Source organism: Antechinus flavipes, chromosome 2 (genome assembly GCF_016432865.1).
Source record: "Antechinus flavipes isolate AdamAnt ecotype Samford, QLD, Australia chromosome 2, AdamAnt_v2, whole genome shotgun sequence".
NCBI lineage: Eukaryota > Metazoa > Chordata > Mammalia > Dasyuromorphia > Dasyuridae > Antechinus > Antechinus flavipes.
Genome location: NC_067399.1, coordinates 645,380,779 through 645,405,688, shown reverse-complemented (window position 1 = coordinate 645,405,688; position 24,910 = coordinate 645,380,779). Strand labels below are relative to the sequence as shown.

General features: G+C 39.2%; 1 protein-coding gene across 2 annotated transcripts; it reads left to right on the top strand.

Annotated features, from left to right (window-relative positions):
- The first annotated feature begins 2,646 nt into the window (after nt 1-2,646).
- Nucleotides 2,647-24,358, top strand: CXCL12 (C-X-C motif chemokine ligand 12). 2 transcript variants are annotated; one of them, XM_051982349.1, is made up of 4 exons: nt 2,647-2,852; nt 10,709-10,826; nt 13,693-13,779; nt 20,613-24,358. In XM_051982349.1, exons 1-4 carry the CDS (start codon nt 2,792-2,794, stop codon nt 20,626-20,628), a joined length of 282 nt encoding a protein of 93 aa, XP_051838309.1. In that variant the 5' UTR covers nt 2,647-2,791; the 3' UTR covers nt 20,629-24,358. The 2 variants fall into 2 exon arrangements, with proteins under 2 accessions (XP_051838309.1, XP_051838308.1); XM_051982348.1 differs by lacking the exon at nt 20,613-24,358 and adding an exon at nt 16,960-18,164 and having other exon boundaries at nt 2,677-2,852.
- Nucleotides 24,359-24,910: the final 552 nt, after the last annotated feature.

The following is a 24,910-nucleotide window of genomic DNA, read 5'->3' as shown; positions in this document are numbered from 1 at the left end:
TTGAGAATCTGTGACTCAGGAAGGCCTGATTTGTACAAGGTAATAAACTCTAGAGGAAACTGAATTCTCTAGATCCAGTGTTCTTTCCATAGTATCTCTTCTAATTGGGAGGGGGGGTGGAAGGGGGAAAGAGAGAAAGGGAGCAGGATTGGAAGATTAAGTTTCACAATCTTGGATCCTTGGAAATATAATTTGAGGAGAAGGAGTGATTTCAGCTGTCTACTTGGGTGTTTCTGTGTCTGATTGGAGAAGGGTGAGAGATTCCCCTCACAATGCCTGGGTCCCTGGGCTGCTGACCTTGATAGAGTAAAAGCATAGAAAGAGAGAAAGGAATGGGGGAGTGCTCACTAATCTTGGTTTGACTAATAAAGCAACTGCAAAAACAAAACAAACAAAAAAATAGGAGAATGGATTTCACTTTGCGTGGGCACTGCTTCTTAGAACCTGCAGATCTAAGAACAAAGCAGCCCTCTCTCTGGAGCTCTTGCAACTAGTTTCTAAAAGATTGAGGAGTGAGGGTGAGGAGGGAACATGGAGATCACTGGTCTAGTGAGCTTGTTGGCTTCTTTGGGCTCTTTTGACTACTAGGATAGGGACAGCTCCCTGGAATGAGTTAAGTTCCCTTCAAAGGCAGGGAAGCATCTCTAGTTCGAGGACTCTAAAGTTGGAAAGTTCTGACCTTTCTATTTTTTCAGTCTTGTAATCTTGGGTAAATCACTTCCCTTGTCGGGGATTTAGTCTCCTCATCCATAAAATGAAGGGTTGGACTAGATTGATAGCCAAGATTCTTTGTAGTTCTACCATTCATTGAGCAGAAGGACTTTAGAGATCCCCAAATGCCAATACTCTTATTACAGATGGAAAAACTGAATGAAGCCCAGAAAAGGGAAGTGACAGAATCATGAAACTCTGGGAGATGTAGAGGCCTCAGAGATCATCTATTCTGACTTTTCCCTTCATCAATATGTTGATGTATAAATCCCAGGAAGGTGGAGTGATTTTCCTGAGACCACACAGAAATAAGGGGATTCCTCTGACTCCAAGTACTGACTCCAGTCCTTTAAGTCTTCCCCAATGCCCCAGATTGGCAGAATCTACTAAGACAAAAGCTATATCTTGGCGCTAAACTACAGTCTTTTCTATTGCCCCACATTGCCTTTCCTTCCCTGATGCATTGCAAGCTTCCTGCTCTTCTCTCTCTCCTTACTCTTCATCCCCTAGCCCCAATTACAACTTTTGAATATTCTCTTTGGACTCTTTTCACAAGCCTCTCTGAATAGAAATGGAGAGGAAAAGATTGATTATAATTAAAGAGAGGTGCGGATAAGTGGGTCCCGAGGCAGCATGAAGTCCACATCCAAAAAGAAGACCAGGCTCTCTTCTTCCTCCATTGCTCAAAATAAAATTTTACTATTTGCTGGCCTCCAGATTGGCCAGAGGAAGGCCCACCCAAGTATTGGAAACCCATTTTCTCATTTCTACCCTTGTTCCAATATCCGATCTGAGTGAGGGTGCTTTTTATTTTCCCCTTATCTTCCCCCCCCCAAAAAAAAAAAAAATCCCTGCAGTACTGAAGCACGTTCTTTGCAATCCACAAGGTGCTGCCTGATAGATGTCAAGAGGATCCCCAACTGTCAGAACTGAGGGTTTCCTAGAAATCATTCGATCAGAGCTGGCCCATATTACAGATGGTTGAGATTTAGATGGCAGAGACTGAACAACCCAGCCTCCTGTCGCTCAGGTATATAGAAAAATCAGTCTTAGGAACACTCCAGCATAGAGCATGTAGCCCTGGGAAAGAATGGGATCCTTCTGAATCTGGCTAGAATAGAATGCTGGAGCAGAGATTGGTGAACTATATGCATTTACAACATGTATGTGTATGTATACATATATATATACACACACATTGATCATGATGGGGTTTCTCTAGAAACGGCATTGCAATATCATTGGTTTCTTTGTTTTGTTTTCCTACACTTTTCCTACATTTAAAAACGTTATTCGGAGAAAAGCGTGCTTGGCTTCTCCACACTGTCAAAGGGATCCATGATATATTAAAAAAAAAAAATAAGAACCCTTTTTCTAAGGGGAGAACTCGTCAAGAGAAAGTGAGGATCCCCAAGATCCCCCCCAAACGCTACATTTAGGGAGTTTGTGAAGTGATAGGAGTGGTCACATGGATCATTCGCTCTCCCCCACCCCTAGACTCTCTCCCCCTCAAAAGCAAACGCCATTTAAACATACAATGTGTGGACCCGGCCAACTACGCCCCCTCCTCCCTGCTCCCCATCCTGCCCCATCCCCCACGGACTGAAGTGCCCCAGGCTCCGAAACCGGCCCCCAGTCCCGCTCAGGTCCCGGGGGATCCCCGAGCAGCTCGGGCCACTTCGCGTCCTCCGCAGCTTGGTTTGGAGTATTTATTTACTCTCCTTTTCCTCCGTCGAAAGTTGGCTAAACTCGCCAATCTTTGGGCCGGCTGCGGCGGAGAGAGTTTTGGTCTTCTGGGCACGGTCCAACAATGTTAATAGAGGAAGGATGTAATAACATGCCACGGGCAATAAATCATCGTTAGCTACTCCCCTCCCCCTCCTCTGGGCCCTCCCCAACCACCCTTCCCCCCGCCTCCCTCCCTTCCCCTCCCCTCTCCCAGCCCCCAGCTCGCCCCCTCTATAGAGGAGAGGAGGGAGCGTGTGGAGAGGCGCACACTGCTGCTGGACTTTCACTCTTCTGTCGCCTGCTACCCCCTGAACACCTCGCAGCCTCGCCTTCGGCCTCCCAAGCCAGGACCATGGACGTGAAAGTGGTCGCCCTGGTGACCTTGCTGGTGGCAACTCTTGCGCTCTCCGAGGGTAAGTGTGAGCCTCGCGCCCAGCCTTCTCCGGGGGCATTCAGAGGCGCAGCCCCGCCTTGGGGGATAGACGCCCTGAGCTCCTACTGGAAGTAGGTGCCCTCTTTCCCTCTGGTTACTGACAATGGTCCAGTTAAGGTAGAGCTCTTGCCTCCAAACCCAGGGGAGCCCTAGCGCTCGGCTACACCTTTGCGGAGAGTCGATCCCCGCCGAGTGGTGATTTTTCTGCGCGCCTCGCTCTTGGGGGAGCTGCAGGACGTAAGCCTGAGTAGGTAGAGGGAGAAAACCGGGGAGAATTGTTCAATTTTCCAGGCAAGCTTAGGGGCTGCTCTCCTCCTCTTCCCGCCTGCTGCTGCCTCTCTCTCCCAACCTAGTTTTGCAGACTGAGCACCCAGATCGGCAAAAACTGGGGAGCCGACATCTGCCTTTTTTTTTCAACTCGGCTATTGGTTTGCCGGCGCCTCAAATTAGGCTTGGGAAGGCAAGCAACTTAAAGCGAGAGTCGCTCCGCTTTGCTGATGAGACCCGCCAGCAGACAAGAGGGAAATTGTCTTCCCCTCTAGCTGGAGACCAAGTTCCTTCAATGTCGTTTCTTGATGATGGGCTAATGTGTTCACTTTGCTATGTAAACCCAGAAATGGGGGGGGGGGGGCGGAGGGAAGAATCCTTGAATTGGCTAAAGAAAAAGAAACTGCGGAACCTAGCTTCTAGTTTGATTTTCTCCAAAGAAAAAAGAGAACAAAACTAAGTATATTGTAATTAAAAACAGTGACCTTCCATCCTCTCCTCCTCCCTTACCCCCCTCCTCCGACCGCAGGGATTTTTTTTTTTCACTTTCTAGTTTAGAATAACATCAGGCTGCACATGTGCGGGCTTTGCCCAGCTGCTGCCTGAGGTTCCAGCTGTGGGCTCTGCTCTCAGTCCCAGTGTCTTTGCCCCGTAGAGTCGTGCCCAGCGATTCTCTCCATTAGGTTCTACTTCGCCCAAGAGTTCTCTCCGTGCGGACCTCAGCTGAGCACAGAGGGTCTATGTGCCGAGACCCCAGCTCCGTCCAGGGGTTCCCTCTATCTAGGACGTTGTTTCACCGACATTTCTTGTCCGGGTTTCTCTCTGGGAGCCCCGGGACACCGAGCGTGAGCGAGTGATCCACAGAGATTTAGGGCTGAAAGGGGAGCGGGGTTAAAAATAACTCTGGCGGTGGTTAGGGCTCCTAGGGACTGGCGAGGTCCCAAAGCACCTGGGCTAGGCTGTCCAGAAGTGCTTTTTGCTGTGGGTTCCCTAGCACGCTCTCCCCAGCTAGGGAAACCTGCCAAAAACGAGCTAAAGCTATCTCGATATAAGAACCTGCTGGGTGCTGGGGTGATTTAACTCAAACGAAGCGCTCCAGGTCTCGCTTTCTCTTCTCTCCTGCCTCCCCCTTCCCCTTCCATGACCCTAGGGAAACAATGGAAGCGAAAGCCCGGGCTGCACAGCTGTTGGGATTGCACAACCTTTGAGCTGGAGGGAGCAAAACATGCCCAGCTAGCTTTTCCTCGCTAAATTTGCATTCTTCCTAAACCTCGAGACTGAATTGTGTTATTTCAAAAGATATTGACATAAATTTGGAAAATACAAATGAATTTTTACAAATAGGGAAACTGAGGCTCCGAGAGATTGGATGGCTTGCCCAAAGTCCCAGAACTCTCCCAAGTAGCAGAGTCGGACTTGGGACCAAAGCAAAGGATAGATTTGGATTCAGAGGACTTTGTTCTTTACTATCTGCGTGACTTTGGCTAAGGTACTTCATCTCTAAGTCTCAGTTGTCCCATTTGTGAAACGAGGGGGATTGACGCGGATGCCCTTGAATGGCGCTTCCAGTTCCCAATGTGGTACTCAGCGAAACTCTCTAAACTGCGCCACGCGGTGGAAGCGCCAGCTTTCACTGAAGGATGATTTCCTTCCTTTGGCGTTCCGGGCTTCGCGTCTGTACGCTTGGAGTAGCGCAGTGATGAGCTGCCGAGGAAAACGCTCGAGCGAGTGCGCGCGCCCTGAAGTAGGAGCCTGGGAAAAGCGTAAGCACCTACTACTACTCTAGCAACCCGCCAGGGCCGCCGAAGGCGAACCAGCCAGAGCCTGGGCTCTACAAAGTCGGAGAGCTCTCCCTCCCCACTCCTTATCACCTCTTCCCTCCCCTCCGCCCCCATCCTCCCACAAAAACACACCTGCGGATACAACCTCTTTTGTAATGGAGGCAAAGGCTCTCCGGCTATTTTTAATGGGTGTCACTTGAAAATTTAATCTCCGAGCCACTCTGCAATTGAAAACCTGGGTGTCCGGTTTCATAGTGTGTAAAGGGAAAAAGAAAGCAGGGCAAAGAGGAGACCGAGAGGCGGGAGATTGGATTGCCTTTTTCAAGATCGAATTCAGGGGAAATTCAATTGAACCAACGAAAGTACCCTAAATGTTCAGCGCGCGGCTTGTCATTTCTCTAGGGGAAAACAAAAATAAAAACAAACTCAGGATTTAGGAAAATACGTATCACTGTTTAGTCTTCTTAAGTCAGCGCAGTACCCCTAGATTCGAAAGCACAAAATAGGGCGGGGACTCTGAGTGTTTTGGTTTTTATTTGTTCCCCCCCACACACACACACACCCCACCACAAGCGCCACTATAGGGTCTCAGCAAACTGCTGCTGCTGAAAGAGACAAGAGTAGGCGAAATTGACTAGATCACGTAACTGACAAGTTCAAACTACTAGGACTAGGTACTTATCTAATGCATAGTGACCACACGTAAGAAGAAATGTCCAAATTAAATCTTCATTCCGTTATCCTTTCTCCTCACTTCCCAAGAGAACGGAGTGAGGTCGGAGTAGGGAGCACGAATTTTTAGTTTTGTGCACAAAAGTCAAGATCCATAAATATTTATTAGGTCTATTTGTTGAATCCAGAAACATAGGACTCGACGGGCTGCTGGGTACCAGTTTTATTTTTAAATGAAGAAAAATATTGATTGAAAAACTGTCACAAATGTGTTGAAAATCACCCCTCTCCCTATTCAAACTCCTTCAAAAGTTGATCGATCAACAGGAATTTATTATACGCCTATTATGTGCGAGGCACTGTGTTAGGGAAAGAGATACAAAAGCAAAGTGAGAAACTGACACTTAAGTAACTTACTTTAGGATTTGAGATCACAAATGATTGCTTCTGTATAGTTTAGGTTATTAAAAATTTAGTAGACAAACGACCTCGGCCATCCATAAGAATGATAATTCTGCAACAAGTTACTTTTTTTCATGTCAACTATCCTTTTTCCTTTTGCACGCAAATTGTTCCGTTTGGAGTTGCTCACACTCCTACAAATGCTTCTATTTTGTGCAGCTGGGCTAAAATTTTCGGAACGTAGTCACCAACTCTCGTTCATTTGACTAAAGCTCTATCTATCTGCGGTTCAAGAACGTCTCTCCCGTGGGTGTAGGGCGGTGACCTATTTCTTATGGGTCAGAGAATTATGTCATCCATGCCTAGATTATCCCAGTCCAAGAATGCTGGGGTCTGGAGACCTGGGTTCATAAGGTACTTCTTAGGGACGAGTTTTGCAAGCCTTAAAATAAAATACTCTATCAAATGTTTCAACACACGCATTTCTTTGTCTCCTGCCCTCTCTCTTCACACCCTATTGTAAGACAGATGTTCGATTAAGATTTGGATTTAGTGTTAAACTGATGGAGACATAAGAGATCTAGACATCTATCTCCACCCTGACCCCTGGGGGCCCCTCCCCTCTAAATAGTGTAATGGAACAAAACTGAATCTGAAGAGACTTGAGTTTGAATACCCTCTCTGTCACTTGTTAACTGTGTGGGTACGAGTTAAGTGTTTTAACTTCCCTGAACTTCACATTCCCTCTCTGTAATAAAAGATTAATCGTACCTGAAGTACCAACAGAGTTGTTATATTGAAATGTTGGTAAAGTGTTGGTGAGTGTTAGGAGTAGATGAAGAATATTGGCTTCAGAGCAGTTTTAGTGAAGGATGGATTTATTGATTTTTTTTTAAACATAAGAGAAGTAAATTCGAATTGTATCTTTATAGTCTTCACTTTCTGACTACTTACTGCTTTAAGAACTTAATTTAAAATAATGGCAACATATGTAACAACATAACCATGATAAAAAATTAAATAGTACAAATATGTGCACATATATGCATGTATATGAGTTGGTTTGCTGGATATAAAATTAAAATCATGATTTTTTTCTATTCCCATTCTCCTCTTATTAGTTTAACTCATGACAACGATTATTCTGGTAATGACTAGAATGATTTCCATGCTAGGTGGATTCTTACCTTTTCTTCACACCTAACTAATTGTATATTTTTGAAGAAGTAACATAATTTCCCTGGGCCTCTGTTTCCTTGTCAGTAAAATGGGGCTCAGGGCAGACCAGACAATTTCTGAGTTTAATAGTCTCTGACCCTATTTAGGAAAGAAGAGAATGGGGATGGGGAAAGACAAATCCAGACTCACCCTTAGTATTGTTGGGTGAAACCCATAGTAATATTTCTGTCAGGGGCAAAAATGATCCCAGACAGCTGCAGGGCAGAGATCACCTGGGCTTCCTGAACTGATCTGAAGTATTCATTGCACAGAATGTACATCTGTGGCCTTAGACACCTTTGACTTACAGAGGTTGAATTTGGTGGTCACCTAGGTCTTGGGGTTACCTAGAGCATGCAGCTGCAGTTGGGACCAGGGGGTTTGACCCATTGCCTCCTACTTGTGAGGTGGGGTTCTTTGCACTGGAGCTGAAGTCTGACAACCTGCCATTTCCTTTATGGAAACTGATGTTCTGGGGAGGATTAATGCCCCAAGTATCCTAGACATTTAGATAGTATATATTTTGAGATGAAACAGTTGAGATGAGAATTTTCTAAAGTTTATTGTTAGTTAAACTACATTAAATGCACCATTTATCCAATGCTAAACTGAAAATAAAACTCAGTTTCGTAAGTATTTAGGTGAAAAGTTGTTTGTATTTTTAATAGAAAAACAATGGAATTTTATATAGTATATTAACATTTGCAATGCACTTTTTATTCATTATCGAATTTGAACCTGAACCCTGTGAGATTGGTGTTATTAGTTTCATTTTACAGGTGAGAAAATTGAGATTGAGGGGTGTTAAACTAGCCATACAGCTAGTAAACATGTGAGGTGAGATTTGAACCCAGGTTGTCCTGATTTCAGTATACACTAAACAATACTGCCACCAGCTGGATTCAAAATTTCCTTTTCTACAAAGTCTCTCTCTTGGCAAGAGGCTTAATATTTCTGCGAGAAAAAGAAGTGAAACAGGAGCTTAATAGTCTGTATAACCTTACCATGAGATACCCAAATTCCCTGAGTATAGAACTAAAAGGATCATAGTTTTAGAGAGAGAAGAGCCTTCTGAAGTTAACTTTTCCGGTCCTTTAATTTTTTCAAATGAGGAAAATAATTAGCAGAGAGATTAAAAAACATGGCCATTGTCACACAGCTAGTAAAGTGCAAGAAAGAATTTGAATTCGAAACTTCAAAACTCCAAATTCAAGTGCTATTTCTAGGATGGAGAAAACTTAACTATTTGAACTCCTAGTAGGATGGATAAAGAGACTTCTCACTAAAAAGAGAAAACAATTTGTATTTGTGACCTTGTCACTAGATGGTCTGAACTAAATCTTTCTTCTTTTTTTTTGCTGCAAGAATTACTAGACCAAGTTGGAAATAGCTGAGCTACTTTCCTTTAGATAAAGATTTCATTTTCTCACTGGTAGCAACTTTTGCCTACCACTAATTAAAATTTGATGTGTTTTACTGTTTCTTTCTTTCTTTCTTTCTATCTTATTTATCTACCTACCTGTCAATCTACTGATCTGTCTTATCTATCTATTTATTCGTCTTATCTGTTTTTCTATCTACTGATCTATCTACATATCTACCTGTCTCTATCTTATTTGCCAATTTATCTATCAATCATTTTATTCCATTGAGGAAAGAAAGAGTTGATAGCCTTCCTTACTAAGAAGTAGCAAAGATGGACTTTGAAAAGGAGTAGTTTAGAAAGCAAGTAGAAATATTTTCTGAGAAGCAACTATGTAAAGAGAATAAAGCATTGAATCTAGAGCTGAATTACTTATTTTTGTGACGCTGAATAAGTCACTTCACCCAGTTTCCTAATCTATAAAATAAGAGGTGGACTCAAGGATCCTATAGGTCCCTTCCACTTCTAAATCTGTTGTGTGATTTTATAAAAAATTACCTTTTTTTCCCCTGGATTTCCCATTTTGCATATGACCTAGGAGGGGCCCTGGAAACTGCAAGACTGGAAATAACTTTCAGAACAAATGCATTCAAAGGAACTATCCCTTGCATACTACTCTGATCTCAACTGAAAATAGAATGGCCCAAGCCTAAAAACAAGTTTTCCTTTTCTTGGTTATTAGTCAGAGCTTGTCTGACCTTGAAGAACAGCACGTTCTATTTATTGCAAAGGTTGAAAATGAAATAACCTACTCTCCCCAAATTAGATAATCAATCAAAATGAACAGCATTAAGCTTTGGAAAGAATGGAACAAATATGCAGCACCCCATCCCTAAAGGCTGCAGATGCTAACTGCAACTTTGACCCTAACCCACTCCTTCTGAAGATGCTGGATTTGAAATATTCTCTCTGAGCCTCTTGCAATTCTTTAAGCATGCAAACTTTTTTTTGGACTTGCAAAGTAAATAATTTCAGATGCTGGTTTAATCCCTGATGAAAGAATCCAAGAACATAAAAACCCTGGAGTACTAAGGAACATTTGGATGAAAATTTGAAGGGAGGAGGGAAACCCACAAATTTCTAGTTCCTCCAGGGCTTTCCACTTATAGACACTGGGGATGAGTGGTGGTTATCACAGAAGCCCCTTGCTAATTTGCACTAATGAGTGTCAATTATAGTATTTTGTAGATTGGTAAATTGTCAAATGGACATAATAAGAGAACTCAGGAGGTTAGTGAGTTATTTGGGTTTCTCCTGAAGCAAGAGTATCAAATCTGGTTTTGGGCCAGAGGTCCTAGAACCTAAGAGATGATGCTCAAGAAAACACCAAAGCAGTTGGCTTTTATTGGAATTCAAAGAATTGAAAATAATTCATGTGTAAACTCTTTCCTCTTTGAAATTAATACTTTCATGAACCTGAGGACAAATCCCATTTTTGTGTCTTACTATTTTTGTACTATTTTTTAACTAAGGAAGTTATTTACCCTCCTTGTGACTCAATTTCCTCATTTGTAAAATGAATGACCTTGAAGTCCCTTCCAATTCTAGATCTAGAATCCTAAAATTTGAGATGCACGGGGTGCTCTGGTTGAAATCAGAAAATGCCAGTTTGAAACCTGAAAGAGAGATTTATTTTCTTTTGCAAGTTCTGAATTAATCTCTCTTGCTTTCTCTCTCCATCTCCTTTCTCATTTTCCCTAAGGGGAAAATAATTTTACAAAGGCAGATAGGAGAAAAGTACCCCTGATGGTAGTCTTTATCTTATCTAATTGCTAATAGCACTAGGGGGCAGACAATTGGGTGCCTCCTTATTTTAAATCTCTTCTCCCTTCTTAGGTTCCAAATTCCCACCTGTTCTTTTGTCTCCTTAAATTGAAAAGGCTGAACTTAAGACCCTTAGACATTCACCTGGAAATAAGAAGTTTGTGTCCTTCTCTTTTTGTGCTAGTTATAAGCTACAACTTTTTTTCCTCTCCTCTGGTCCTTTACCTCTTATGCCAGCTTTAGACCCTGCCTGCTTCTAATGGGGACTAAGAGCATAATTCAAAACCTCTTTCTCACTGCTCTTTCTAGGAAAACCGGTCAGTCTGAGTTACAGATGTCCCTGCAGATTCACTGAGAGCAACGTAGCCAAAGCCAACATCAAGCATCTCAAAATCCTCAACACACCCAACTGTGCTCTCCAGATCGTGTAAGTTCCCTGGGGAATTGTTTTTCACTTTGTAGCCTGGGAAGGAATACCAGATGCTAGTCGATGGCTTTTTGTTATTTTGATAAACAAGACACTGCTCTTGTCTCTGAGCTTCTGCACCTTTGGGAGGGTCCCCTGATATACAGTGATTACTAGTATGATCAACATGTGCTCTCCCCACCCAAAAAATACAAGATCAAAAGAAAAAAAGCACTTAGCACAACACTTGGCACATAGTAAGTGTCTAAGGGATGTTTTCTCCCTTTTTCCCATTTCCTTATGCAGTCAAACTACAATTCAATATAAATCTATGAACTTTACTTATAATTATTTTGGTTGGTTTTACTTTTAAACGAATTGTGACCCAAGAGCCAGTCAAAACCTACATAAAACTAATTGTACACCATAAAACACAATCGGGAGTTGGTAGATTAGAAGAAAGAACACAATCTAAATTCAAAGCCTCCCCAAATAGATCATTATGAAAACCTTGGTCAATGAAAACAAATAAAATCAACTAATAAACTCTTTATCTGTTGCTTATATTTCCCTAAAATATAATAATGATAATGAGCATCTTAAATTCATAGTAGCAGATTATTTTGTTCTGTTAAGGGGAGATGAAGATAGCACATGACTGGTAAACATTCATGTTCACCATTGCAGAAAACAATCTCTCTTTTTCTTTTCCTCTCTCTTAGTCCAATTTTAAAAAACTAATATATTCCAGAAAATAAGACATCATAGGAAGAAAAAGAATCTGAAGCTGTAGTAAATATGGCAACAGAGTATTGCAGAAAATCTCTGTGGCCAGAAAGGCATTCTTTATCCTCAACATTTGGGGTTCTGGTTTGTGAAAGAAAATCCAGAAATCAATTGTCTACTATTTCCAATCTATTTTCTATGCTTTCATTCTCGTTTTTTTGACCGTATTTATGGAGTTAGCCCTTGTCATCCTTTGTTCCATTTTAATCAAAATCTTCTCTTGAAAAGAGATGAATTCTTTTAAAAACCTGAAAAGAGATGCTTTTCAAAACCTAACTTTTCCTCCCAAATCCCAAAGCATGTCATTTAAGATAATTTTCCCTGAACCCAGAGACAATCTAAATACAGTTGGTCTATTTTCTTGTGAGGGATTTTTGTTTGTGTTTGTTAAAAGCTAAATTCTTTCTGAAGTTCAGTTTGCAGTAGGCAACCCCCCCCCCCAAATTCTGAGTTTTGTTTGGGGGAAAAAGCATATTGTCCCAAAAGATAATTCCTGAAGCCATCATCTAGTCAATTTCCTTGCTGATGAAGAGCCATATAAAATATATTTTGTTATTTTAAAATATCATATGTTTTTTCCAAAGCTTCAGATTTGGAGAAGATTGTAATTGATGCAGTTTTCATTCTCTAGTTTGCTTATCTTCTGTTTAAAATAGAGTGTGGTTTAAAAAGAAAACAATCTGCTTATTTTATAAGGATTTTATGAGAAGATCACTTTTATTTTTTCTTCTACATTCAATTCATCTAGTTTTTTTTTTTTCTTTCTTTTTGGAACTTTAGTTAAAAATTATCCAAAAATCTTGATTTATCCAATACTCTTGGGAATGAGATCCCAAAGCTTTGGGAAAAACTCTTTTATTCCTCTAATTCTTTCAGGGCTTTTCTCCTAGGTTGTACTGGCCTTTGTAGGATGCATTGAACTGATCTTCTGTTATAATAAACAGGTACCAAGATGAGTCATTTGCAAAATAAAATCCTTGAAGAGTCCTCTTTGCTTATGGCAATCAGATAGCACAACAAGATGGCACAGATCTGGTAGAGAACTAGCTGTCCTGTACTTTGGAGTTTATTGGTATATGTGCTCATCAAGTCCTCTTACTCTTTCCCCAGATAGTCAGTGGGGTTCCTGGCCTTTCAGTGTTTAACTGGGAATGCTGCCATAAAATCCTAGAATCAATAACTTCTAGGTGGGGGCTGGGAAAATAGAACTGTGCATTTGGAGGTAGAAGAGAATTTAGAAGCAATTTCTCTCAAATCCATTTTATAGATGACAGAAATTTAAAACCAAGACAAATAACTTTTTTCTAATTATCTTAATTTACAGAATAAAACGAACATTTTCATAACATAATACAATAAAAAAGATGATTGCACACAAAATTGCAAATTTATTATGCAACAACTTGCTAATCCTTTCAAATATACAACAAAATTATCATGTATATTTGTTTTTCCCTTGCTTTTTCTTCTCACCCTAAAGATGGCTACCATTAGACACAAATAGGTATCCATATATAAAATTGTTTTTTTAATATACTTTTGTCTTTCAATTCTTTCTCTAGCTTGAGAGAGCATCTTTCTTCATATGTCCTTTATAGTTAATTTCAATATTTATAAGAATCACACACCTAGAGAAAGACAGAGGGATGCAAGATTTGGAATCAGATCATCTCTAGTTGAGATAAAGTCTATGGTCCTGCTGGACAGTTTTCTCAAGTACAATCCTTAAGTCAGATTATTCCCAAAAATTTTGATTTGGTCTGTATAGGTCTGACCAACCCCGTCTTTTGAATGTTTTTGGTCCAGTGTCAGGGATTTTTCTGCTGTACTGTGCTGGCTACTCCAGTGCCCCAGAGATGTCTCTTTATCATTGAAGGAGGATGCTATCACCGAGTAGACAGGAGAATATGTGAATTGGGTTCATTAAAAAAAATGGCTTTTAAAGTTAATGTCTGTACTTTTAAAATGACTCTGAAATGCTTACTCTGAAGAAATAGCTCTCTCTTCAATGTCATCATTTGTCTTTTTTATCTTTATCCTTTTAAATGTTTTTAATTGACAAAAATCTATTTTCTCTCTGGTGGGTTTTATCTTTTGGCAGGGCAAGACTGAAGAGTAGCAGCAGACAAGTATGCATTGATCCCAAATTAAAATGGATTCAAGAATACCTGGAGAAAGCTTTCAACAAGTAAGCAAGACAGTCACAAAAGGACTTTCAGCTAAGCGAAGCTGGGAAGTGCAAACACAGTTTACCAATGTAAAGGGTAACGATTTGGGTGGGGCAGTTAGAAGGACTGAAATGTTTATATGGGATAAGGCATAAAGCTGTGGAAAGCTTGGGAGTTTATCAAATATGTACACAATTAAGCAGTCCATACTATACCAGTACATTATTGTAACAGAGAATAATAGACAGATCTGACTCTGCTCTTGCAAGTCAGATCTCTATAACTGGGGTTTTTCTAGATTCATCATCTTTACAAAATAGCATTTCTTACCAGCCATGCTTTCTTTATTTTTACTTTTTTTTAATCCATGATTACTTCAAAATCTATTATCCAACTCACTCTAAAGCTTTCTTTTCTTCTTTTGTGAGCCTGGGTGCACAGTCAGCTTAATAGTGGTCAAATAGGATCAATATTTTAAAAAAGAAAAGAAAAAGAAAAAAAACCTATCAAATGGAAGCTGATAGTTGAACCAAACTCCATTCTCTACCCCCAAAAGGAGGGGGGAGAAGGGGATTCTCTAATTTGTTGGACAATTTGGAATCCCATCAGTGTAAAACAGGGTAGTTTGTATTGCTCTGATTGGGTCATTGGGACACCCTGTTAAATGTTGTACAAAATCAGTGATTTTGTCATATTTTCCTTACCTTGGATTTCTGAGTGACTTTCCTACTAATCTGAGATGCTGAAAATGAGTCCGAGGTGAAATTCAGATAGTAGATCTCTTCAAAACCAAGAGTAATCTCCAGTTTCCCTGGAGAGAAACAAACAGAATTGGAAATGCTCCCTTTATTCTTCAATTTAGTGATACAAACTGCTGTGCCCTCAGCACTAGCCATTCCTTCACCAGCAGCTGTGTACCCAGCATCTTCTATCCCTCCCCCATCCCTGGTCCAAAAGCCATGCTTTAATTTTGCTTCTACTTGTCTTTTCTGTACTGGAGATCTGACCCTAAGAGCTGTGGTAGTGGAGAGGTATAAACTCGCCTTCGTTTGGCTACTGCCAATCCTCTCCAGGAACCCTCCCCTTCCAGGTTCTCAGCTCAACCTAGGCTTATTGTGTTTTATAATGTTTAAAAACACTCCATGTACTCCATTTCAGGACAATGGAGTTAGCCCATGCTTCAGAGCTACCAGATCCATATCCTTATTTTCCTGGAAACCGAAAAGAATGTTGGCCAAATTTAATAGAGTTTTTAAGTTCAGCAGTTTTTAGGTATTTGATGCTGAAATTGGCTCTATGCAAAGGCCAGCTTGCCCATACAGGGCCATACAACCTCTGAGATTTCTGAAACCAGAGCATTTACTAATACCCTAGATCATTAAACAGCCTCAACGTGGGGTCTGTGTTCCAATCAAAAATGTTGAGAGCAATGAAATTTCCATGGATGAACGCTATATGCATACGGTACAGGCGGTGGCTATAGCTTTTGGCAAGACATGATTTCAATATATTTTTGTGCACGGTTATATTTTTTTGTTTTTTGGGGTTTTTTCCACTTTTCTTCAGAAAACAAATGTATTTCAGAATATATTTATAGTTCATTGAACAATTCATATATTTGAATTGGAGCCATATAAATGTCAGTAGTTTAAGCTTCTATATCACATCCAACTACTGACAAAATTTGTAAAAATATATATATTATATATATGATGTTAATGTAGCTTATCAATCTCAATCAGCCATACTATATTTTTTCACTTGTATTGAAATTGTATCAAATGTGACATTATATGCACTAGCAATAAAATGGCTAATTGTTTTATGGTACACAAAAACCTCCTGTATGTGGGAATTTGTTTATATGGAATAAAATTCATGAGTTTATATATATATATATGTATATATATATACATATATAGATATAGATGGGGCTCTTGTAAATTGCTTCAACTTATTGCTCAAGTGCCTTAAAAAGCCTTCCCTCAAATGGTCTTACTAGTTCAGACTAGTTCTATTTTTAATTGGATCACAAGAAAGAGGGCAGGATTTTTTAATGGAATTTCCCCCCTTTTCTTCTTAATAGTGAAACCAATGAGATTTTATCTAGCTCACTAATTTTGCTTATCTTAACTTCTCTTCCTTAGTATCCATAACATCCCCATGTAATATCCGATGATCTGATATTGACATAATATTGAACTATTCAGGGAAGTCATTCCCTATATAAATCATTAAATACCATTAAACTCATATCATTTTAATTTTATAGTTCCTTGACCAGTCACTCTTCTAAATCTTCCTAACCCCCTAACTTGTTGTCCAGAACAGTCCCAGTCATAACCAAAAAGAATTCAAGCAGCAAGTAAGGAAGAGAGGGAAAAAATGGAATCCTTGTCCTCTTCTGGGTGTTGGTCAAAACTTTGCTTTGTGAGTTATAAACAAAATTTAAATCAGCAACTAGAAAAGGATGGTGAATAACTAAAAAAAGACTTGGGTCATTAAATCTCTACAATGAAGGATGAGCAGCTTATGTGGTCTGCTTGGTTCCCTTGGGTTGTCAGGTGAACATGTGGAAAAGTCTAACAGAATGGATAGGTCTAAGTGGGTTTTAATCTATAAACATTGGAAGGAATGCCACTGAGATAATATTGAAGAGTCACTGGCTAATTGGAGATCTTAGTTTTAGATTGTAGTTCATTCATCACTATCTCCAATGTTTAGATTTCCTTTAGATAAGCAAAGTCCTTCTGTGACTTTTGAATAAGATAATTGGAGATTTTGGGAAGAAACAAAAAGGGATAGCAATCTATGTTTGGCCTTCTCTTTAGGAGGGCATAATTTTGGCATGGATTTTTAATAGTAGTCAATAGGTGGCTTGCTAAGACCCTTAGGATCTGAGGGTCAATGAACTTGTGCAAATTGCAAAATATGGCTATATCTTATTGATTACAATTTCGGGAACTTATAGAAGTTCACTTGAAATTTATTTAAGGATATGCTTTATTATGTGAAGTCATAATATAGTAAATGCTTAGATGCATTTTTAAAAGAAGAAAATTGGGGGGAGGGAACCTACAGACCTGAGAATGTGAAAAAGGGAATGAACTGATTTATAAGGCAATGCTAAATTTGCACAGATTTAAGTCAAACAACTGTTCATTTCAACATTATTAATGGTTCTACTGATTTTATCTAAGGGGGCGCAGACAAACAAGAGTGGGGAAAAAAGAAAAGATAGGAAAAAAGAAGAGAGAGAAGAAAAGAAAGGCCGCTCAAAAAAAGAAAAACTAGTTGCCCATTGCTGCCCTGGAGAAATGGACCCCTTCCCCCCACAATATGCTCTGCTATTTATCCTCGGCGTTTTTGTAAGCTTTCTCTAACCTCCCACACAAGGCTGCCTCTGGTAAAGAAAGAAACAGCCCAACTGGCACTTACTGTTGACCTTGTATCTGCCTTCCAGTGACTGAGCAACTTTTGGAGTTCTGATGGTATGCGTGCTCTGTCTGAGGCCTTTCTTGGCCCAGTTAACTTATGAAGAAAGTAGTTGTCTTTCAGAAATGGGGTCATGATCTGTAAGACCCAGCCAGCTTTTCCCGAGACTTTTCCCCCCTAAAATTGACTGAGGACTCCATGTAAAACTTGCATCTCTGAAGTTTTTTGTCCAGAGCACTTTCATAGGCTCTGCAATCTCCCATTCGCAAAATGGCCCAGTTAAGGAGGCTGATCAAGCACCCATACAAGTTTGCTTTGCTTTGCATGCCTGCTGACTTGAAAGGGGGGAGCTACAAAGTCCCAGCTCTCCCATATGAAAAGGTTCTATGCTTGGAACATCAGAGCAACAGCCATGAGGAAAAGCAAAAGCAAAAACAAATAAATAAACAACAAAACAACAAAATGAGACTAGGTGCTAGAAAAGGTGCTCTCTTGTTTTCTTTAGCTAAGTTTTTAAGGGAGGATGCCAAGCACTGAGCAAATGCAACTTGGCCCCAGTGCCTGGGGCAGGACTCACTCCATCTTGCTTGCAGTCAATAATAGCACCCTGTCCTCCTGGCTCCTCGTTTTCATTTGCACTGAACACACTATTGATAACTGTTTTTTCAACCATTGTGCCTGATGCTCTTCTTCTGTGCCCAAGCCTACCAGCCTTTCCTTTGTTACCTCAGGGCTTGGGGTGGAGGTGATGATGGTTTCATTTAGAGTTTCTTGCCCCTTGTTAAGAAGCAGGGGCCCTGGAAGAACATCTGTGTTCAAAGTGTACTGGGGTGATTCCACCTATTATTCAGTTGACTATTGGAACCATGTCTTTTCTGGGGAATCCATTGTGTATACTGCCTGAAAGAGGGACACTGTGAGCCACTTCCATCCTGTGGGAAAGACCCATAATCTGGGTCAAGAAACTTCATTTGATATTTGCACATTCCCTTTATGAGGGTTCCTTGGCATGGTAGATAAGCCCTTTGCCCCAGTCTCCATTCTTTTTCAGAACTGAGTGAGGATGCTTCTAATTTTAAAAATAGAACCCAAGGGATCCATGACCCAAGTAGTCAAGCCTTCTATTTAGGTGAAATAAAATGCTCAGGGGAAAGCATGGGAGTGCCCATTGGTTTATAAAAGACCTCTTTGATCTTGGAGATTTTAGAATGAAGGAATTACTCCTTGATTCTCTTCCTCCAGTCTTTTCCTTCATCTTTTCCCCTTCCCCCTCAGATTATAATCATAATAAATTCCAGAAAGACAGATGGATAGAGTTGGGGGATATAGGAAAAAAAGAGGAAGGAAAGATGAGACAAAATAACACCCTGACATAAAGGAATGCCAAATTCATGCTGATCAAAGTGGTGTCAAGCTCCTTTCAGCACTTTGAATGCCTCTGTTGTATTTTTCAGCAAATTTAAATTGTTCATTTTCCTCATTGAAAAAAAGGGTCTGGAAAACCCAGCTAAAATGCCACAAAAGAACATTTGTTTCTCGGTTGCTCACCATTTGATCTGAAATAACAGTTAGACTTCTTCTGCACAATTGATGAGAGGAAAGTTCTGATTATAGGAATTTAATAAACCTTTGGGTGTGGAGGAATATTTTGCTTGAAAAGAGCTATATTATTGAAGACAGGACTGCAAGGAGCTGGGTTTATGATCACTATTCTCCTCTTAAGCTCTAAAGACACCTGGCTGTTTGCTGACACAACTAGTGGTGAAATACCAGGCAGAATGGTCACATTCTTGGAGAACCATTGGAATTCTGTTCAGGAAAAGAGGTGGTTGAGATGGCCACATGATATGCTGGAAGCCCCTACTACATAACCAAACTTTTGCTCCTGATAAAATGGTTTTCATTAATCCATCAAAGTGCTTGAACAATGCTTAGCTGCTTGAGTATAAAAGATGAGGTTGGCTCAGGCCCCAGAGCTTGATGGAAAACAATTTAGCTTCTTGGAACCAACAGGTCAGGGGTGAAAAATGTTAACCAAGCTTATTGTGTGATGATGGAAAATTATGCTTTCCATATTGCAACTGGGAAAACAGCTCCTTGGTTCTGCCACTGTGGAGTCTCCTGTGGATTTCTGACTTCAATATTCTCCCTTTGCCTTTCTAAGAAGGTGCCAGTGGGTTCTATAGTTATGCTTGGAAACATGCCAAAGTCAAAGTGGTGATGAAATAGCTTGGATCTTAATTATCATGGTCTTTTGCCTGGTCCTAATTGCTACCCATCGCTACAGCATTTTGTCTTGCTAAATGTAAAAATATTCACCAGCAGTATTGATCCTGATTTACTTGAGACAACAGAGAAGTAACTGATCCAAGCTCAACCAGGAAAGAGCAAATATTTTCACTGCCTTTTAGAATTTTAAATCTTTAGCACAATCTACTGAACTCTTCCTCAAGAGCTTTGTTCCCTTTATATCTAACTTAAGACAATGAGATACAGAATAAAGGCATTGCATGTGTTAAGGATCATAGCATCAATTAAGGATGCCTTCTGAGACTCCTTTCTTGAAGCTATTTATTCATGTCTTGTCTCACCTGTATCTTCATTGCCTTGTTAGATGAAAATGATATAGATGTACTAGCTAGAGGGAACTAGATATTTAGCAAAATAGAACTTCATTTAAATGCAGGATTGCTGACTTCTAGGTAGCCTGGTTGGGTGGCAATAAAAGGTGATGGTCTTTGCACAGTAGAACAGCCTGTTCATGTGGTATGTTATGGTGATCTTGGATGCAAGAGAGTTAAGAAAAAATCCATGTCCTTGGAGACCCAAAGAGTAAGATGTGTGTCAATCACCACATGTGCTCTGAAGTCCATGAACAGCTTTCTCATCACCTGACCAATTGTACCCCTTCTGGGAACCTGTTTGTGTAAGTATGATTTCCTGTGCATCCTGCTCATGTTCTCAGGTCAATGAATGCATTTGTTCTTCATTCATACTGCACTGATTCTTTAAAATGACGTTATGCCAAAGACCAATTTCTGGTTTCTTCTGTTTGACCCAAACTTGTCCTGTTTCCTTGTCAATTTGTCTATGTCTTTAGTCTTTGCCGTGTATTCCACCTTCCTCTTCATTTCTTTAATACTGACCATAGTACTAACTCTGAACTGCCTTCACTCTCCAGTCATAGTGATGTGGGACCCTTTGTTTCCAGGGTCTTTTCCAAAAGGAAGAACATCACATGAGATTTTGAAGTAATTCTTGAAATGCCAGCATCAAGGGCATTCCAAGCAGGCACTGGTGTTTGAACCTTGATTGAACTTTGAGAAATGACCACCTGTCTTTGAATAGGGTCCAATGATGACTAAGTCACTAGTCTGAATTTGCCTTAATGGTATTTCACTCTGTTCTTCATTAACAGGAGGTTCAAGATGTAAAAGGCACGCATTGTAAGACTGAAGCCTGAAGGATTTCTTACTGTAGGACCAGAAAGCAGATAACAAGTATTAGGGAAGGAATGCTGTCACCAGGCAGCTCTAGGGATGGCTAATGCATTTAAAGCCTCTGTTTTGCACAAATCCTGGCTTGCTTTCACTGTATTATTATGTAGCAAGATATATGGTGTTTATTTTTATTAAGTTTGTTCTATTGAATGTCACTGGTGACAAATATGAACTCATTAGACTTAAGTTCCTTATTTTTACTTATGTTATCATTTTTTCTGGGTGAGCCCTAGTTTATCTTGCACTCAGTATTGGGGGCACACCAAGAGTTATTAGATTTTATGTATAAATATATGGCAGGACATGAGTTGCAATATGTGCCAAGATTTTTTTAGCTGAAGAGTATGACTTATTGACATGAAGGATATGACCATTTGTAGGAATATGGACCCAGAATAACAGCTACCAATGTTGGCCCTGATTATATTTTTGTAAATCAGTATGTTCCTGTTGAGTTAATTACCTCTCTTCATGTGAGAACAAAAATCATCTTTTCAGATCAAGAGGAAGTTATCTGGGCGGATTATAGATGCTCAAAAGGTTGGTCCATTACTGGCCATTTTCAAAAAAGTGAGGGCAGAACAGGGCTATACCATCCATGTTGTCAACTGCATCCCATCATTTTCTCCTCATTTTCATTTTTTTTCTCCATCCATCATCATATGTATCTGAGACTGTCTCTGTCCATGGCACAGAAAAAGAAATTTCTCAAGACCAAACTTTTGATTTAAACCACACATTGAAAAATAAATGGAAATATGTTATGTCTCAAAGGTATGCTGCCAATGAAGTATGTCCCCTATGTGTCTTGTGTGGAATATTGTCAAAATGTCAAATGCTGTGTTTTTGTGTAGCAAACAGTATGACCAATGTAAAATACTGTTATTCTCTGTTGGAATCCAAAAGGTGGAATTGAATATGTGTCCTTTGTTGTCTTTTGGTTCCACTGCCAATTTGTCAATGTCTATGTGTTTATAAAAATGTTTTGTTTTGGGATTGTTTTAATTGCCTAAGTGACCAGAGATAAACAATATTCCCTTTCCCCAGAAGAGCACAGGGTGATTCAGTTATTATGTTAGCTTTCTGGGCACTCACTCGACTGCAGACTGGGTACCTTGTCATGGGGACCAAACATTTTGAATATTGTGAGGGGAAAACCTGCTATAACTAGGACTAGGAAACTTTAGAAATCAGAATGTTCTGGAAAGACTTCTCCTCCTATGTTGTGATTAGCAGACATTAAAAAAAATTTTTTTTGAAGGACTGTAGAATGAAAATATCTCCTAAAAAAGAATCTGACTTGGTTCCATACCTACATTAATCTAAAAAGCACACCCCCCTCTCTGTCCTTACAAAGGACTTTTTTTTATCATTTTCCCATAATTTTTTTTTTGGAAAGGAATTTATTTGGCTTAATCTTGAAATATATCAGGCACACATCCACTTTCAATTTGATTCCATGTTGCTTCAGCCTGTTCCTTCCCTGTCTTTTATTTCTCTTGATGTAAGTGAACAAAATGTCATATTTATTAATTTGACAAAATCCCTACTATAAGCTAGCCCACTGATATTTCCTTTGCCTCCTTTTAAAATTTCTATCAATCTAACAAGAAAAGAGGAAGACCAGTTGATAGATCAAGTTAAATAACAGGCAGCACATAAATTATGTGTATCCATAGTGAAAGGAAAATTGGAATTTATATATATTTTTTTGATTTAATGATCTAAGGGACTATGAATAGAATTTGTTAAAAGTTTTAACATTTCTTTGTTGAACCACACCATGATTTCTTTAAACTGAATCTAATCAGTGAAAGAAATTGAATCAGTCAGCTGAAATGATTTCCTTATTCTAATTTAAACATCCAGAATCACTCCCCACTTTATTTAAAAAAAAAAAAAAAACTGCAACCCACAGTGAATTCCAAAACTTATCTTAGTAGGATCTTGACTTGCATTTTAACTTGTCATATCCTTTACTTAGCTTCTGAATCACTTATAAAACAACATTTTGGTGGAAACATTTTTTTTTTGGTTTTGTTTTTGTTTTTTTAACAGGGGATCTAAGGTTGGAAAAGACTTAGATTTTCCATCCTGATTTCTTAGATATTTGAAATCTTGAATGGTATAGACACCAAAACCCCTAAGCCATATAAAGTGAGAAGAATGCTACAAGTGGGTTTTGTTTTTAATTTTTTAAATTTCAAACGACTACAGTTTTCTAGGAAATGTTTCACATCTTTGTCACTTAGAGGATGGAAGAAGAGACAGGAAGAAAAATACTATTGTGTAAGAAACAAATCTCCCCACCCCCAAGTTGATGGGCATTCATTGAAACAACCCATTTGCAAATGAATATTCACTAAGTGCTCCTTGATTTTAGAGATCTGTGTTTTGTAGACCACGAGGCCATTCAACTTCATGGAATGATAAAAGGGCATTTGTCTTGATACTGAATCTTTTCCATTGAAGTCCTTTCTCCCCACTCACATCCTTTGCATCAAAAATGTTAAATGAGGAAAATAATGTTGTAACCCAGTTTATTTGTGTTTTAAAAAAAAAGATGACTGGGCTTCTGTATTTTGTTGTTTGAATTATATCCCATTGTTGTTTGAATATCCCAACTTCAGGTGAATCAATTAGAGATATCCAATCAGATGTTAAGACTGAGTAGAAAGGAGTTTCCTTCTGAAACTTCTCCAAAGATGAATTAGGGAAATGAATCATTTTGGGTAAGGGTCTGCATGGCTATCAAAGCATTTGTAAGCAAGGAAGGATCCAAAGTATGCAGACAGAATAAGAAGCATATTTTCAGTAAATGTCACCCTTATCTATTATTTAAAAATAAGAAAAAACCACACACACTCTCTAGCACGGAGGGAATGTGAGCCAGGAGAGTGAATCATATCTGGAGTTGTGACCTTGGCCAACAGTATGTTTTCACAGCTTCAATTCCAAATTCAGGATGTTGAATTCTTTTTTTTTTTTTTTCAATTGTGATGATCCTCTAAGTAGGAGATGATGGCATTTGAATCTGAGGTTATACTTGGAGGTGGAACTAACTGGTTTCCTGGGGTTTTTGTATATGCGTACACCCTTACACTATATTGCCACTACTCAAGCCCTCTTAATATAAGTTGATTTCTCTAATCAACCAAGAGTCAGTATCTTCACTTTTTTGGGAACTCTGGCCCTTGCTCCCTTTGAAATCCTTCACAGAGACATATTGGAATGGGAAAACACGACCTAAGAAATGCTTCTTCCCAAAATGATAGCTATATTTATTTTTCTGGTTAGAAATTTATAGGTTCTAGACATGACCAATCCATTGGCACTCTCAAGGGCCCAGAAGGAACTATTTTCCCTAGAAATAATTTTCATAAAAGCTCAATTCCCAGTCAATGATAACAGTATTGTTGTGTTATTGTAGTTGTTGTTGAAATGTGATAGATACTGTATTTTCTATTTTTTAAAAAAAAAGCAAATCTCCCATATAATGTGAAAAAAAATTCCTCTAGAAGGCAGCTGTAGTGTATACATCTTGCTTCTTCTTAAAAAAAAACTCCTTTTGAGAAAGAAAAACCTGTTTTTCATCAAATTCATGTCTTTGATGGATGTATATGCACTTATCATTTTCCTAATAAAGATCTGTATTCAAACATAATGTTCATTGGTCTGAAATTGGTATTCTTCAAACTTGATTTCTTTTGATGCTATAGATTTCCTTTCTTTTTCCTACTCAAACCCAACACATATTAGCATTATAGAGCTAGTATTTGGGGGTGGAAATTGGTTAATTAATTATAAACATAAATATGCCTATATGCATATATATGAGAATATTTAATGCATTATGACCTTCACATACTGAAAAATTCTCAACAGAAATGAAGGCTTGGTTTGAGTTGAGTCCATTCTGAAAGATTATTTTAGTTCTCAGTTACCATATTATTAATTGTCTACTATGTTGCAGGCACTGTACTATGTAGCTGTTTTCTTTCATTTACATCAGTCTAAGGGGAACATGATTTAGAAGGAAAAGTGACTTCTCCCTGGAGTATAAGTAGAGACATTCATTGAGGAAATCATGGATACATGCCTTTTCAGTTAGGAGTTAGATTGTATAATTAGTAGGATTGTTTCTTTAGAGTTTTTCTGATGTTCTTCTTTAAATATTCAAAAGATTATCAAATAAAAGAAAGATTAAATTTGTTTT